The sequence below is a fragment of the Clupea harengus genome, chromosome 2, assembly GCF_900700415.2.
Source record: "Clupea harengus chromosome 2, Ch_v2.0.2, whole genome shotgun sequence".
Lineage (NCBI taxonomy): Eukaryota > Metazoa > Chordata > Actinopteri > Clupeiformes > Clupeidae > Clupea > Clupea harengus.
This window is the reverse complement of record NC_045153.1, coordinates 17708034-17725305: the sequence shown is the minus strand read 5'-3', so window position 1 is coordinate 17725305 and position 17272 is coordinate 17708034. Positions and strand designations below refer to the sequence as shown.

General features: G+C 42.7%; 2 protein-coding genes across 3 annotated transcripts in view; one reads left to right on the top strand and one right to left on the bottom strand.

Moving 5' to 3' along the window:
• Positions 1 to 4097, bottom strand: part of slc49a4 (solute carrier family 49 member 4) — a 35083-nt gene extending 30986 nt beyond the window's left edge. The window contains exons 1-2 of the mRNA XM_012819542.3: positions 3652 to 4097; positions 710 to 803 (exon numbers count right to left, since the gene is read on the bottom strand). Coding sequence (XP_012674996.1) covers positions 710 to 803; positions 3652 to 3946 — 389 coding nt within the window. The 5' untranslated portion in view covers positions 3947 to 4097. The remainder of the gene's footprint in view (positions 1 to 709; positions 804 to 3651) is intronic.
• Positions 4098 to 4178: 81 nt separating this feature from the next.
• On the top strand, positions 4179 to 17174 carry hspbap1 (hspb associated protein 1). 2 transcript variants are annotated; one of them, XM_031584984.1, is made up of 8 exons: positions 4179 to 4264; positions 4754 to 4950; positions 7184 to 7368; positions 8871 to 9007; positions 10404 to 10575; positions 14902 to 14985; positions 15428 to 15538; positions 16331 to 17174. In XM_031584984.1, the coding sequence occupies exons 2-8, from the start codon at positions 4767 to 4769 to the stop codon at positions 16868 to 16870; spliced, it is 1413 nt and encodes a 470-aa protein (XP_031440844.1). In that variant the 5' UTR covers positions 4179 to 4264; positions 4754 to 4766; the 3' UTR covers positions 16871 to 17174. The 2 variants fall into 2 exon arrangements, with proteins under 2 accessions (XP_031440844.1, XP_012675085.1); XM_012819631.3 differs by lacking the exon at positions 4179 to 4264 and adding an exon at positions 4289 to 4480.
• Positions 17175 to 17272: the final 98 nt, after the last annotated feature.

Sequence of the window (17272 nt, the reverse complement as noted above, 5' to 3'; positions counted from 1 at the left end):
AATGCCAGCGTGAATGTGGACCACTACCACGGCTGAGCTGTTCAATGCAGAACAATAACAATGGCCTTCAGAACAGAAATGCTGTTCTTAAATGTTTACCTGGCATGGAGGCAGGCACAATCAACTCCAATTCAATCTGTAGGTGCACATTAAGAACGACTTTGATAATACAGAAAACCGCACTCTCAAGCGTATACTCTTTCTTACTAATTTACTAGGAGCATATTGAGAGACCCACGTGTTTCGGCACAAAGCCATTTTCAGCGTCTTAACTTAAATCTGTCTAAACCTTTAAATCTTAAATGTTTACCGTTCGGTAAAAAAACCTAGTTCTGTTGGCAGGGCTGTTACTTGATTCAGGTCTCTGAGCACCACAACAAAAACAGACCCCCTGGAGTCCTGAGAATGACTGTATTTTTGGAGCGGTACCAGGAAATGATTGTACTTTTTCACACAATGCATCAGTTCAGCTGATAAGACTATTTGAGGTTTTAATGGAAAGAATGTGAAATAACAACAAAGAAGCACAAAAAAGCTCTTTCAGTTTTCAGCATGGTTCGGGTAAGAGTGGAGGAGTGAATGTTAGTGGTGTTTGTGTGTGTGTGTGTGTGTGTGTGTGTGTGTGTGTGTGTGTGTGTGTGTGTGTGTGTGTGTGTGTGTGTGTGTGTGTGTGTGTGTGTGTGTGTGTGGGGGGGGGGGTTTGGCTTACCAACGCCTGAGGTGCAGGTCTACGATGGGGACGGAGCGCATGGCTGAGCCCAGCACCATGAAGAACGCAGAGAGCAGCAGGGATGCCCGCAGTCCTGCAACACAACACAACATGGAGGAGTTAGCCCTGAGGACAACGTGTTCTTAATCTGCATGGACATATGACAGCACTGAAAGGAAGGTAAGGGTGAAGCTGCATTTCATAACATATCAATAATGAGCGGACACCACTGTCAAGCACTGAACAGAGGACGAGTATGAAGGTCAGAGACTCTCACTGACTTTTGAACTTCATAAGATCACTGACTAGTCTAAACTTGAGAAAACTCGGAAAAACCAGAGGGAAGTTCCTGGTATGTGATGTAATGGAAGAAAAAGGAAGAGATTCTAACCCTTTTTCTAGAGACTGTCTGGTACTGAGGGGCTGGATGTATGGCTTGGGACTAATGGGAACATATGGATTATAAAGCATTCACGAGGCAAACAGAGAGAACAAAGAAATAGCCCAATTTCAAATTTTGCAATATTTCCATTCCTTCTAGAGAATTTCATGGTTTAGTTTTGTTGACATCTCATCATCATGGGATTCACCATCAAACGTGTTTATCCCTTTGAAGTCCAAACTGTTTCAAAACGGTTTCAAATTGTTTCTGTAGTGGCACCTCTTTTCTCTGAGCTGTAAGCAAAGTGACAGCAAAGACAGTGCCGTATGAAGCTTGAAGTCTGTGCTTGAGCTGAGCCAAAGGCCTGCTTCAGCCTAAACAAGGATTGAAAGTTGTGAATGCTCTTGTGTGCGAGGCAGTAGTGGAAAAACTCTGACAGAAAAAAAGGAGAACTGTGTGACTTAAGTAGTAAAGTTAGCTCTAGGCTGGGTTTTCAAAGAGATTGGACATTCGGAGGAGGTCTGGGCCCCATCCGGCCACATTCTTTTAGCAGTGTGTGCACAAATGTGCAACCGATGTCCTCTGCGTAAGCAGAAGTGTGTACTCATTCACACACCAACACAAAAAATATGTTCTTTTTGAACTATCTAAAAGCCCATAGAGATATATTACAAATGTGTCAACCATCTTGAGCAATTTGGTTTGCCTGGAACATGCCAAGGACTTTTTTCGATTTTGTGGAAACTGGAGGCAGAAGTACAAAAGCTTCTGTGATTACATTTGGCCATATTTTGTTTTCGAGACTGACTGTCCACCTCCTTCCTAATTGTTACAAAAAATCAAATTGGAATATCCCATTCATTTGCAATGGCAGGTGGCATGTTTGCCAAGACATGCAAGACATCTAAATATGTGATACTGAAGCTAATCAAAACATTGAAGAAACAGTGTAGCTTTTGGTAAATGAAAGAATTATGATATATAGAAAAGAAAAAAAAGGGAGAGCAATGCTTAGCAACCACATACCCATGTTATGAAATGTGCTACTATGTAACCAAGCACTGAGCTCACAACATTAGAAACATCTTTCAAGCACTCCCAAACCTCTTTCCACACCCCCACAGGACCCTGACATCAAGGCCACTATGGTTGGGATATTGTGATTGTAATTGTGATCGCCCCATAAACCTTACATTTTACTTATGGAGAAACAGTTGTGTAAAAGGTACACATCAATGAACATTATTCACATTCCGTAGTGTAATAGCCTTTAGAGGCTATGTGATGTTAATACAAAATGTAGGCAGTTGAAGAAGAACGCAAGCTGTTGTGTCTAGAAATGTAGGCTATGCGTCATATAACAATTTCTTTCTTTTCTTCTTTTTTCCAGAAAATGCAATTATACCTAAATAAAGCTTTGTAAAAAAAACTAAGAAATGTTTATGAAAATGTTAAGAAAACCCTCATGGCAAAGTCTGGCTGGACAATGTTCATTATAGTTATTGCGGATGAAATCAAATTGAAGATGCCACATGACAGATGTCAGCTGACTGTCAAGTGATGAGAACAATTTGTTGTTTGGCAAACAGTACTGTCAAAAAGGAACCCTCCCTAACTGTAAGGAATGGAACACCACTGCCTTGTCCAGTCTTGCCCTGATATTTCCCAATGCTCAACCTGTCTGTCAACATGTGTGTCAGTCACAGATTCATGTCAAAATGACTGCAATTACCGAATGTACGTTTCTTCATTTGGACAAGTTTCATTCATCGTACAAGTCTTCACCTTCTCAGACAAAGGTGTGAAAGAAAATGACTGAACTTCAGCCAGTTTTATTTCGATAACATTAAGAATGCGATCCTTCTGTCTGATCTGTCTGATCCCTAAATCGTGTGTTTCACTTGCTTCAAATGTTATTTTGAGTTACTCTACAGAACATAACTACTTTGAGACATAAAGCTGTTATTGATCTGAACCTGATTACCTTGTTACAAAACACACCTATTCTTGAGCACATTGTCTTCTTTTGTCAGGGTTTGGTTTCATGTTCCATACTATGATTACACAGGATCCCCTGACTGGAATGCACAAAGCAAACAATGCAGGTTAAACACATTACTGTTCAGTAAGTAAGTACCTATGTTCACTAACAAAGGCAGAAGTTTGGTATGTCTAACAAAGCCTTTGTCTGCTGTTTAAAAAGACTTGACACCAGTTACAATGATGAAGGAGGGATATAGGCTCTTTATAAGCCTACTCAGTCTAGTACTTTTATTGATGTTTTTGTATTGTAGGCTTAGTGTTTTTGATTCAATTTTATCTATTCAGATACTTGGAGAGCCAACCTGTTGATCATTTGATAAACTGTAATAGATCTAACGTTCCAGTCTTCCAGTCTAGACAGACAAGACAGATCAACTGCTAACTTTCTGATTATCACCCTGGCACATCGGTCACGATAGCATAACACTAGGTGTGTTCATGCAAATGACAATATGCATGAGAAAATTGAAGCATTGTTCGTGCTGTCGCCCTATACTGATGTAAACAAACAACTTACCCTTTTTATCCATTAGCCACACAAATAACAGCCAAGGAAAGAAGCCCACGGGACCCCACAATACCAGAACGGCAATGTCCGTGGATGAGAAACTGAACGCCTGCTTCGCAGAGATCTGTATCGGGCCCCAAGTGTTCCATACCATTCCTTGCATAAACCCCAACAACGAAAACAGGGTCAGGACCAGCCATCTTCGTCCATAGACTCTGCTGTATACTGGCTGTATGCTAGTCTCAGTTTGAGTTGGAACGATCAATGGATCCCTTTCCCCCTCTGTGCTCTCAATGGCACCCATTGAATTAGCTTCGATAACACTCCAATTGTGTCTTTAATGCAGTTCGTATAGATATCCGACGTCAGGTGAAAAAGTAACCACGATTTTGAAAGCCTTTCAGTTGACCCGAGAAAACAAAAACAACCGCTTCCATAAGCCACAATTGAAACTTAACTGCGCATGTCTCCTCAAAACGGAAGTGACCAAACAGTGGTGAAACTGGAACGCGTTATTCTCCATCTTGGATTTATCTTTCGTTCAAACGAGAGTGGGGTTTGACACTGCTGAGAGCCAAAATGACCTCCAATTCATTTCCTCTTCAAAATAAGTGACGCTCACGTGAGTTTTGTTTACTAGGCGATGGAACGCCGTGTTCATTTTAGTTCCGAGAGTTCGAACGTATTTCTACACGTGCTGAGTAATGTGAGCCGTGGGTCGTTTCAGATATAGTTAGTGGAATTACAGTTACAGCGCTTGCTCGATGCGAGCATGAGGACATTGCTCTGCCTACCTCCTCCAACTGATTTCTTTCAGATACATGCTGAAACTGTTAAGGTTTGAGTTATTGAAGTGTGCTGCTTCCTATAAAGTGGACCACCATTTCCAAGTTTGAGAGTAACTTTAGTTTCAAAATGGTTCAGGTTAAATGCGTAGGCCTACGGGAGTAACATAATATCCATAAACATTATGAAGGCTATCCGCAAGATATACAATCACTGTTGCAATTCATAGGTTATTTGAGGAAGAAGGAAAACACTTTTAGTGAATGCAGTAGCCTATACCTATCTGATTTCGAAAATTGTCTCATCAGATTATCTCTTTGCACAGGTTTGTATATGACATGGCCAGGAAACCCTTTACCCCTGAGGAGGTGCGTAGGATAGTAGAGTACCTCAAGGACCCTGCTGTGTTCCACAATATGACCACTGACTGGCCAGCATTACACTGGACAGCACAGCACCTTTCTGTCTGTCTGGACAAGAAAGCCGTAAGGTTTCGTGTCGGAAACAAGAAGACAGACAAAAGTAAGCCTGACACTATATAGTGAAGCGATATAGGCTATTTAAACAAATTGTGGAGGCACAGTTCACAAGACCCGGTAGGCCTAGTGATGGCAGGTGACATTTGGTTATATGCTGCGTTCATGTTCACGTCGGAAATTGGGAAAATACAACCTTCGACTCAGTCGAAATCACTTGAACGCCTGGTGGGGTTGGATTTCTGGCTAGGAAACGCGTGCGGAAATTCACGCCATGCAGGTGAAACGAAGAGATGTTGCTTCGGGATTCTACTGTTATCTGAGTTGATCAGGTGGAAGCTTTTTTCAGAAGGCAAACGTTCCCAAGTTTACTGTCGTCTTGAACGCAGCACTACAATTGGCACTGAACTTTTCGATTAAAAAAGGGAGTTTAGCAGTCATTCATTATGCCACTGAAGTGAGTTTGCTCCATGTTGTAGTGTGATTAAAGACTCAAGATCAGCTATTTACACCATCTTTTCGCGACGCAGCATATTTTCTCATTTGCCGCATACATTGCCCAAAAAACTGCTGAAGATAAGCCTTGATGTTAAACTACTTATTTTCTTCTTCTGGCCTCCTGATGATGGTAGGCTATACGGTTATGCACAGTCTGTCTCTACCACTGCCACTGTTTAATGTCCCACTCCTTTAGTGTCATGTGTGTGATGGATTGACCACAGTGAAGTTGTAGTCAAGTCACTAAACCTCGACTCGAGGTCGAGTCTTAAGTCTGAGTCACCGAAGAAGAGTTTAAGTCGAGTCCCCATTACCTGAGTCAGAGTCATCAAGGTTGAGTCAGAGTCATGTTCCAAGATGGGCACCAGGGCTCCACTCTGGCACAGTCAAAGTGCTGACATACAAAAATAAAAAAGGTCTGCACTAAACCTGTCACCATTTCAAAGGGAGTTTATTTACTGTGTGTGATGTAATAGCCAACAAATGCACTCAAACATGCAAGCATGTGTATCAGAGTCCTCGTTTCCAACTGCAGTCAGGGCTTGAGTCCGAGTCGAGTCAGGAATCCTGAAAATCAGGACCCAAGTCAATACCCACTGGCCAGATCTATTACTGTTATCTCATTAAAAGTTAAATGAACTACTGACACATTATGTTATTCTGTCTTGTATTCAGTTGTGAAATTGTTAATAGTGTTCGCTGTTTGAACATGATAATAAACTTAAGGCATGTTGTTGTGTCCAACAGTTTATTTAGCCATTCGTCTTGCACAGAGATGAGGTTTAAAAATAAAAGCTTGTTCCTAAATTCATGCACATGCCTATTGAAGGGTAATTTCAGTGAGAAGAATATCGGTGAAGTAAGGCCAGGTTTTCTAATTTAAGTGGAGTTTAAAGAGAAATAAAAATAGCAAAAATTATAAATCACCACCACAGAATCTGTCATTTTTATGGCAGAAAATGTGAGTGCTATATCCCTATATAGTGCTATATATGTGAGTGCTATAATGTGAGTGTTTCGGTGAAAAATAGCAACCCATCTCCTGTGGGATGTAGACTTGGGCATTGCAGACTCCTTCAGGTAGGTGTCTGCATATGTGGCATACTCATCAGTCAAACCGTCTCTGTGAAACTTTAAAATACACCTTTTCATGGTTCTTCAGCTTCTCAAATATTCTCCTCGGATACTTGATACATGCTTCTATGTAGGATCCTAGTTGGGCCTGTTTGGCTGGCAGCTCATGGCAGGGAATGACTGAGGAACTGGAAATAGTTCAGAGTACAGCACTTTTTTTAGTTGGGAAAAGTGTGGACAAGCCTAAGGGTGTAGAATATACCGTTTCTGTAGATTGGAGATATTAGACTGAACTGAAGGGCTCAGAATTTTGTGTGCCTTCACTCTTCTGCCTTTAAAATGATACTTACTGCTCAGGAGATGTGATTCAAATGAATCAATTATACATTTATTTGTCAAATTATAAAGTAGCTCCATCCTCAGCTAAAGAGAATGTCCAAACATTCTGAGAGAGAATTAAATCTGCACTCAGGATAGACATCATGTATAAGGACATTTGAAATGAGTACCTTGTGTGATGGGTTTAGTTGCATTGAGGGAATTCAACCAACTACTAATAATCTTTATTCATTTCATACTGGGTTCTGAGTGTCTGAATTGCTGTGGGATTCATTTATGAATGTATTAACTTATTTAAGTTAAGTTATGTGTTGTTCCTTTTCTCTCTGCCCCCTCTTTTTTTCATGACTTTTCCATGATTTCTGTAGCACCTCTTTTTGAAACCCAGTGTGCATATGTGGAGGCAACCCTCGGGGAGTTCCTTGCCTGGACTGGTGGTGAGACTGGCCCTGCGATTGGACCATTCTGTGACTATTCCCGCTCTGACTTTTGGGCCTATGCTGACTACAAGTATATCGCCAGTCTGTTCCAGCATAAAGCAACCATGTTTGAGGTGACCATTTCTCTCTTGTCTGGGTTTGACTCTATGTTATGGCGGGCGATTCAGGCCATGAAAGCACCCGTAGCTATTTTTGTGTGACTGCTTTCCTAAAAGCATCTCATCTCCCTGGCAGATATCCCCTTAGACCTGTTTTTTCATTAGACAAGACCCACTACATGGGATCCCTTGGACCTGTTTCTCATTAGACAAGACCCACTACATAGGATCCTACACCTAGCCCATGGGGGTTATATGAAGCATAGCCATTTATTCACATTCAGATGCAGTCACACATTCAAACAGTCATTCTTCCAGTATCCTCCATCATACATCCAGAATGTGATTCTGTGTATTTTCACTGACCAAAATCTACTTTTGACCTGTTTAATGCTGCATAAAATGGCCCAAGACAACGGAGAAGTATATATCTTGATGTATGAATATTTCCTCTTTTGAGTTGTCTACATTTTTTACTAATGATTTTTTATAAACATAGTCTTTGCCTATGGCAAAATTCCAATCTGCTATGGTAAACTGAACATGGCAGAACAGAACTGTCCAAATGAACATTGCAAACGGTCTCCAGACTACACGACTGAAACCGTATATTACACAGTACCCGTATTGATCATTATTACAACTATGGAGACATTTTACTGTCAATGCATTTTGATGTAGCAGCTAGATGCTGTTAAAGTATGTCTGCCTTAGGGAATTTTCCCCTGAAAGGTCTGCTAAAATGATTTCTCCATAATTTTTTCCAACACATTTTTGTGGGCTTTGTGTGGGCCCATCTTTTTTGTTTCATTCTCTTTGATTCCTTTAGAATGTTCTGCCAAACCTTGGGGCATTTCAGATAGTCAGACATAGGGTCGTTTTTAAAAAGATGAATGGAGGCCATTTAAAGTTGGTTAAAGCCAAGAAGTGAGCAGTCTGTCATTCACAGCTGCCTGGAAATGGTAATGGTCTCATTACAAAGGTTATGGGGTAGCATCTTATACCTTTTTTTCTCTTAGGCTCCTCATTTGTAATTGTGACAGGGGAGTGATTGACAGCACAAATGGCTTTGAAACAGTGCAGAGAAAGTGGTCGTTCTTTTTGAGTCCACAGCCAAACAGTTATAGAGCTGGAAAGACGAAGATGAAATACTTCGAGTTCAAGTCATCAAAGCATTGTGTTAGCTGGTCAGTTTGGGGCTATATTGAGGTGCTAGTTTAAGAGGGAGGGTCAGTAGACAGAATTCAGTATATTGTAGCAGTTGTCACTTCTATTGTCGACTGTTACGCTGTGAAATGCTACAGGTTTGACAGAAAATCAACAACTCTGTGTGGTGTGGTGTCATAATTGTGGCTACAGGACTCCACAAGCTCAGTGGCATCCAAAAGGCCTTTAGTCAGTGTATGCTCCAATGACTTTCCACCGTGCACCGAAAAAGACAATCTGTGATAAATCAATAAAAGCAAATGAATGATGCAATTTGGTGCACCACTTAAACTGGGTTTGTGTTTTGACAGGAGGTGGTGTGGTCTGATTTCGGGTACCCAGGTCGTAATGGGACAGCCAGCACGCTTTGGGTTGGCACAGAGGGTGCCAACACACCCTGCCACCTAGACACTTATGGGTTTAATCTGGTGTTCCAAGTGCAGGGCAGGTAAGAGATCTGTCTCACCACTCACACGCTTCTTCTCAAACATTAATCCAGAACACACTATCTCATTTCAAGGGTAATGCATCGGCTAATGGTTTCCACAGGTCTATAATGAACCTCAAATCGTTATTTTTTTAATACATGACCTTGCAGTGGTATTAGTAAATGTCTTTTTTCCCATTTAATATCTATATGTAAGTAAAACAAAATGGTTCTCATAGATATAAATCGTATTCTTTTCTTTTTAATTATCACCATTATCATTTGTCATATTACATTACTACAGTAATGCTTCCACTTTAGCCAGTTCACACAATAATTCATATTTATAAATCAGAGTTAAAGAAAAAGTGGAAAGATTATTTCAGTTGACTTGCCCCGTCCGAAATGTTCAATATTTTGTAGCTTTGTCCATTCATTTTGTGACGTAAAGTCAGCCCTGTATTAGCTTGGAGTGCTTTGTCAGAATGCATTAAGCGACAGCAGATAAAGAAGAGGGCAGGACATGAGAATGGCTTGTGACGAGGATAACAAGCTGCCTGCTAACAGAAAAAAGGCTTTGATGAAGTGGGGCTCAGGGAAGCCATTGAAAAGATGGAGAAAAATCATCCTGTCTGTTTTTCTGCTCTTTCTCTATAGAAAGGGTGCGAGATGAGTAGCACAGAACCATTTTTAAGCCTTTTGTGGTGAAAGTAATTTCTCGCTAGCCGTGTACGGCTGAGCGGGGACTGGGGAGATAGGAGGGAATGGGTTCTTTGAGCAGAGTGACTGAGTCTCCATTGTCGGGGCAAAGAGAGCATGACAAAAGCGAGGTATCTCAAACCCGATCTTGTCATCAGGGCCAGCCCTTCTCATAAGAATGCGCTTCGCTGCTTGTTTCCGTAATGGGGTGCTGAAACATTTCATGTCGCGCTGACCAGGATACAATGCAGGCCGGATGTGGGGAATTCAATTTGGTCTGGAATTTCCAAATTGAGAGCTGATGGATCTTGAATAGACAGGGTCGCTGAGGAGATACTGAGGAGTTCATGTTTGGTACGGATGTGATTGGCCAGGTTTTCAAAACAAGTAACTCTGTACTCGCATGCAAAAATGTCCAGTTTAGAAAGGAGCGGTCCTACATTGTTTCCTCTGGCACCAAGTTATTAAATTTAGATTCAATTCAGACTTGGGATGGAGTTGTTTCTAATTTTAGACTTTCCACTCCAACTGATTTGAAACATAATTTTCACGTGTACCTTACCACTAGACTGGATTTTTTTAATTGATAAAAAAGTATTTATATATATATTTGTATTGTCAGTTAGATACACAGCCAGTGTTCATACATATTAAATCTATACATGTGGCATCATTGTTTTGTGCTTACTTGAATAAATGTGAATGTTTTGTGACCCAGGAAGCGTTGGCACCTCTTTCCCCCCGAAGACACCAGCTGCATGTACCCTACTCGCATTCCCTACGAGGAGTCCAGCATCTTCAGCCAGGTCAACGTACCTCAGCCAGACCTGGAGAGGTTCCCTGCCTTCCGAAGAGCCAGAGCCCATGTCGTCACTCTGCAACCTGGACAGGTGAGGCTATGAGGTTGCTTGACTTGTTCCTTTTGAAATAAAACTTTGTATGTTGCAGTGTGAGTGGTTCAGACATGGATTTGTAAACTAATTGTTATATAACAAGAAGGGGCCAGCTATCGCAGCTAGATGCACAAGCTACGCTGTCTTCTAGCGAATGTGGGCTGTTAGCTGAGACCTCACCCAGTTCATAACTTAAAATAACATTGTGTGAGTGCAATGTGTGCTTGTGTCAGCTTGGCGGAGCCCAGGGAGAGGACACGTACCTGAGGCTCCCACTGCCTGGTGGCTCTGTGTACCAATTGATAGGGAAATATGAAACTCTGACTTTAATCAAGTATGTATGTGTGTTACTCATATGCCTTTGTGAGCTGAAACATGACTTTTCTGTCTCTGTTTTTAAGTACTGACTGTGTATGTGCTTAAAAGTGTACATTCTGTGTGTGTGTGTGTGTGAGCAAGGGCTGAAAAGAAGAACCTTCTTTTCTTCCTTGCTGATGCATTACGTTGCAAAAAGCATATTAAGATGACCTCAGACGTCAGCTGACAAAGTGTTTTGGCGTCAGAGAACGCTAACTTCTTTCTATATAAACCTTGTGTGATGTGTTTAATTTTGCTTCTCTCTCATCTGCTGCAGTCTGGGAGTGTGCCCGGGCTCTCTCTCTCTCTCTCTCTCTCTGAGAGTGGGCCCGTGCCTCTCTCTGGCCTGCCAGGACGTGGTTGAGCCTGACAAGCTTGTTTTTGTTAAATAAATATACTTATATGCAACTCCGGAGTCCTGAGGTAACTTGAGTGAATTTTCACCGAACACTAATGCCAGCTCAAGCGTTGGTTTCTGTCTAGTTCGTTCAGTTTTCTTGTCTTCGTATTTCTGGTGGTTATCCCAAATGAAACATAAATGTGGTATCCAAATGTGGCAGCTGCAAGGACCCGCGTGGCAAACCAAAAGCCTGCCAAACTGATTGGTAGCCCCAAATGTAGGGACAAGTGTTATTTTACCCAATCAGCCACATGTAGTGACATCAATTAAGCCCCACCTGTAAGTCAGTGCTATCCCTACCATGTGGCCTAACCTATCCTAACATAATGCAAGTTGTTATTTTGTTCATGCTTTAGGAAGAAAGGCAGTATTCACAGATCAGTATGTTCCTGTCCTATTTGCTAGTGAGGTTGGCAGATCAGTATAATGTCATCCACCAGGCCCTATTTGAGAAATAAACATAAAATGCAAACACAGTCAAATTTACTTTTTTTTCCCCCCGCATCTACAAACAGGATCCGTTCCAAGTGCCAACGAAGAGTCAAACCCCCAGACTGCTGATTTAAATGAAACTGCAGTGCTTTGGTTTTCCAAAACACTATTAGTATTCACCACTGGTGGAACAATGCATCCGCTTCAATCAAGAGCTAGCACTCTCAATAATGTATAACATACAGTATCTTAAAATAGTTTGACAGCATTGATACATTATGGATGAGGCGGCGGGGCATGCATTAAAGTTCATTGTGTCATCACATAGGCACAGACAAGTCTGGGGAGATATTAGGGTAAGCGGGGGAATCAAGGTAGTGCCATTTGGGCTCTGCAGTGGCCCGGCCCTCTACTGCGCGGTGCCATTCAGCTCGACTGAGCCTTTGAATGGCAGTGCACTTAGTGGGCTTTTACCTGTCAGCGGGCCAGACTTTGATAGCAGATGTTGGGTTCCATTCCAGTCATCAGATCGTTTGTATGTACAAGTGTGCTAATCAGAGCCCTTGTCTGAGTTCTTCCTTTTTGAAGATGGTGTTGCTGTGGTGTGAATTTGGCTTGGATTTTTTAAGTTGGATGGCCTATATGCCCCCCCTCCCCTCATTATTTCCATGTTCATTTTCTGCAGTGAAGCTGTGCTTTTTATAGTTCTGTATTCAGAAAAATACATATGTATGAACTATGCTGTTAAAGAGTAGTTCATTATTTAAGCTTTAACCCTCTCAAATCTTTAGCTGAATGTTTTGAATTTCTATTTTGCTTGGTTACAGATCCTGGCAACTTGAGAAAAACTAAAAACTTGAAGTAGTTGAAGTTCAAGTTTGCCTTCTCATTAGCACAGAATATAGTCTTTAGTCTCAAGGGCTTTGTAAGAATATAGGTTAGAAATAAAAAATAAAAATTCAAGGCAAATATTAAGTGAAAAATTCAAGTAGCTTGTATACACTGTGCAAACCAATCACAGATAGGTCTGCAGCATTTGGGCCAAGTTTTGTCTTAGGGCTTGATTGGATTACTAAGCAATTACAGTTAACAATGTTTACTTTTGTATTTGGACTTTAAGTAAAGTCACTGCAATTTGTGTCACCCTTGTTTGGACTGGTATTATTTCACATCACTGAACTCTATAACAGTGCTGTAATCATGTACAATCATGAAGATCACAGCAGTAATGACGGGCTCCGATTGAATTCTGCAGAGAACTTCACTGAGATTCTTTGACAAGATTGACTAATTTGACTTGAATGATGAGATGAAGTCCCATGTGAGAGGCTCTTTGATATGCATTACAAAAGAATAACAGATGGTGATACACTGCAATTTGTTAGGCATTCTTGGACAATATCCCTTCTAACAGTCCAACCCAAATAATGTAATGGACATCCAGTAACCGTAATGGATGTGTGACAATGACAGATAATCAGTAATGACATGAAATATGCTCAGATCATGTTTCTTTGTTAGGTTGCCCAGCCATATTGAGCAAAACACGGCCCACCCAAAACACAGCCCAAGGCCTTGGCTGTATACCGGTCTTGGCCTGTGCTTAGTGGAAGGATAGAGGTCTGTTTATGGAGGACTCCTTACTTGTTGTGTTTCAATCTTGTGTATTGTCCTGTTGTGCACAGCTTGTTTTGAGTACCTGTCCTCAAATAAATATATCCGCACAAGGCTTTTCTGTATTTAGAACTGGTGTCTCTAAACGGAATGACTCGGGCGCGGCGCGGTGAAAGAGCTGTGCTGGGCTTTGTTGCCTGTTTGATCCCAATGTGGTTGAAGCCCCGGGTGACCAGCGGCCCTTGTCTTGCCTGTCAGGGACTTGGAGCTGAGGCAGTGTGCTGTCCTTCTCCTGTTTGCACTCTTTGAGTTTGGAGGTGGTAGTGGCAAGGCAATTAGTGGCTGTCCTATCCAGTAATTTCTCTCTCTACCTCTCTCTCTCTCTCTCTCTCTCTCTCTCTCTCTCTCTCTCTCTCTCTCTCTCCAGGAGCTTGTTTCTCTGCATACAGATGAGACCCAGGTCTGTCCTCAAAAGGCAGCTTTGACGTTTCTCGTAAAGGACTGCCAACACACACACACACACACACACACACACACACACACATACACACGTGCACACACATACACGTGCACACACACACACACACACACGCACACACATATACGCGCACCAAACCGCACTTCTCTGAACCAGTTTATCAAAGAGGTGTGTTTGCTTTTGAGGCCTCATTCCACAAACAGTTGTCCCAGCGCCTGTGCGTTGATGTTTACTGACTGTCTGTGTGCCAATTAGCACTAAATGTTCTGGCCTTCCTGGCAGAAAGATGAAGACGTCAATTGGAGGACACATTTTTTCGATGTGTTCATAGTTTATGCAATGTCTAGACTGTCTTAGAAGCTGCTGGCCCTTGGGAGACTTGAAAGGAACCCTAATAGAAATCAATGTCATATTTGACTTGATGAATACATGACCATGGTGAATAGATATAAAAATTCAGGTTTAGATTGTTCAGCTAGGTAGATCATATCTTATCTTTACTTGTCTGACTACCTTGAGGCATTCCAACTTGAGAATTGGAGCTCTCAGGTATTGATAGATGTGCCTGAAGCAATCTAAAGAGCTGTGCGGACAGGTCCTGCCCCACGGTTGCCAGCAAGTGCGCTTGGAATGGATGGAAGCGGCCATACAGCCAGCGGATCGATGCCGTCTTCTCCGTTTGATCAGGGTTAGCAGGTGATTGGGTTTGTCAGCCCTGTGAGGTGGACAACACTGCCCTCTACTGGAGAAACACTAGCAGGACTCTGTTCCAACCTTGCCATTGGTTGTCTCTAGTTTTGTGCTTATTTGGACAAATGCAATGTCACCTATCTTGATACTATTTATCCTGTGGATTCTTCAGTTATTTTCCATCAGTTAGAATAGCAATGGTGATGATTGTGCTGGAATCTGCGGAGATGCATTTTTCAACATGTGTCCTAGCTGAAAACATCTGACAATATACCCTTTTATTCCTAATTTGAACCAGTTGATATCTATATTTGCCTGTAGTCATGAACTTTGACCCTGCTGTGTTGCCCAGGTGCTGTTTGTCCCCCGTCACTGGTGGCACTACGTGGAGTCAGTGGACCCCGTCACAGTCAGCATCAACTCCTGGATCGAGCTGGTGAGTCACTATCTGTGTGTATCTGCTTCTCTGAACCTGCACACAGATTCAGCTCGGCTCAGATAAGGCCATCACCCCCACGATGTAGCACCTAGCAGCATCACAAAGCTGGATGCGGTACTCCACGGCAACAACAGATGCAGGTTTCTTCTTTTTTTTTTTATTGACTGACTGACTGACATTGTACCATCAGAGCTTAGATAACCTATGTCAGACTGACATCTCTGTGAAGAAAAATGGAAGTCTGTTCTAGGTGGAAACCTTTTTTTTATCCTCTCTGGGGGTGGGGGGGTGATGAGAGAAGTCACTGAATATTGCCATTGTTATTCCGCTCTTGTGCTCAGGGAGCATGCGGTGGGAAAGAGCTTTTGTCAAAAGGGTGCCGGGCATCCAGAGTGCTGCTGTCTGCAATGTTCCTTTCTCTCCTATGTTCCGCTGACAGGAGGAAGATGATGAGGCGAGAGTGGGGGAGGCTCTTACCAGGACGCTGGTGTGCGCGCTGAAGACGACCCCCAGCCATGGCAACCATGATGACTGGCTCAACCCCACTGAGGTACGCCAGGTGTCTGGGGCTAGGGGAAGGCTTTCAGCGGTTAGACCCGTGTGTCAGGAGAAGCACTCATGTCGGCACCTGCACAGGAATAGTGATGAGGCTTTCACATTAGCAACCGTATGTTAGCAATTTGGCCAAGAGCACCACTACTCAATGGATGAATGATCACTCTTTCACTCCCAGCTTTCAACCTTATTGTTGCTACACTGCATTACCTGGGATATTTCTGTGGCATTTCATAGAGACAAACCTCATTTTCTAAGGGTGCCTTCCAGTAGTTGAATCAGTATATATGAAAGGTTTGTTAAGATGCGGTTTGCCAAGCATTGTTGTGAACATGTTGTGAAGATAAAGTTGATGGGCAGAATTCCAGGTGAACAAAAGAACAGCCTTTGTGTAACCTGTGTAACCTTTTCTGTCTCCCTCCACGAATGTAACCTATTGCCAACAACCAGGCCTTTCAGAGATGCTGTCCTGATAAAGCCACACAGATCTGAGATCAGATAAAGACCTGCAGAAATGTGTTCAAATTGTGTATGTTAAGGGATGTGCAACTTCCTGCCAAAGAGCTTGCAATCAACAGAGAAATAGAGATAGAGAGTGTAGGTAGGAGAGAGGGAGGGGGAGGGGGTTGTATGTGTGTAAATCTATGTGTGTATCAAAATCTTTGTGTGTGTGTGTTTATCCTTTAACATATAACAGTGTGTTGCTTCTCAACCTTGCTGTGCAGGCCTGCCAAGCATTTGGCAGCCTATTACATTGCCAACACCTGTGTGTTTGTTTGTGTTCCAGGATGGAGTGGCATCTCATGATGAGAACATGCAGTACCTGAGCCTCGCCATGCAGGCTTGTGCCGAGAAGAGGAGTCAGACGGGGGGCTCGGAACAAGCAGGCCAAGATGGCCGCCACACCTTAAAGCGTGACTCAAGCGGCTGTGTCAAGGCGAACTCTGGAAACGAAAAAGAAAGAAAAATCGCTTCTTTCTCTCCTCCTTTTGGACCTCATCTCCTCCCAGTGCCCTGTGTGGTGCATAGTCCTGTGCGGAAGAACTCGTGTCCCGAGGACAGCGATTTGACCCTAGAGCACAATCCCCAACGTGCCCTAGTCTCTGACCCACAGTCAGGAAGGGCCGGGGAAGCTGGTCACGGTGCAGGACGACACCCCCACGGGAGTGAGGAGACCCCCATGTTCTCAGAAGACTCCAATGAACAGGGCCTCCCTCAGGCCTCTCTCTGCACCAGTGACCTGCTGGAGTGCCTGGTGCACCCGGACGTCATCGCTCTCGTGAGCCGGCTACTGCTGGACAGGCAGCGAGAACTCGCCAGCGGTTAAACTGCCCAACAGTCCCTAAGCGGTCAAATGCTCTTTCAGTTTCCTTCTGACTGACTCTAGCTCTACACTTTTTTGACAGTGTTGACAGTGTGTGTGGAGCTGCTCTCTCTAGCTCCATTTGTTCTCTGGGCTTCTGATTGTAGGAGAGATGTAGCTGCCTGAGTTCTGCAGCACCAGGTTTTTTTTATGTTTTTATACCACCTATCTTGTTCTGGTGCAGAAGATGTAAATGTAACTGTAGTTTCTGTGTGTTTGTTATGATTCAGATTGACAAATTAAAGAAATAAACGAACATTTAAAGAGATTAATTGGAACTTTACCGGAATGTGTCCCCCATGTGCAAAAACATTCATGAAGAATCCCAGTAATTTTGGTTATTAAGATCAGTTGACTGTGATCATT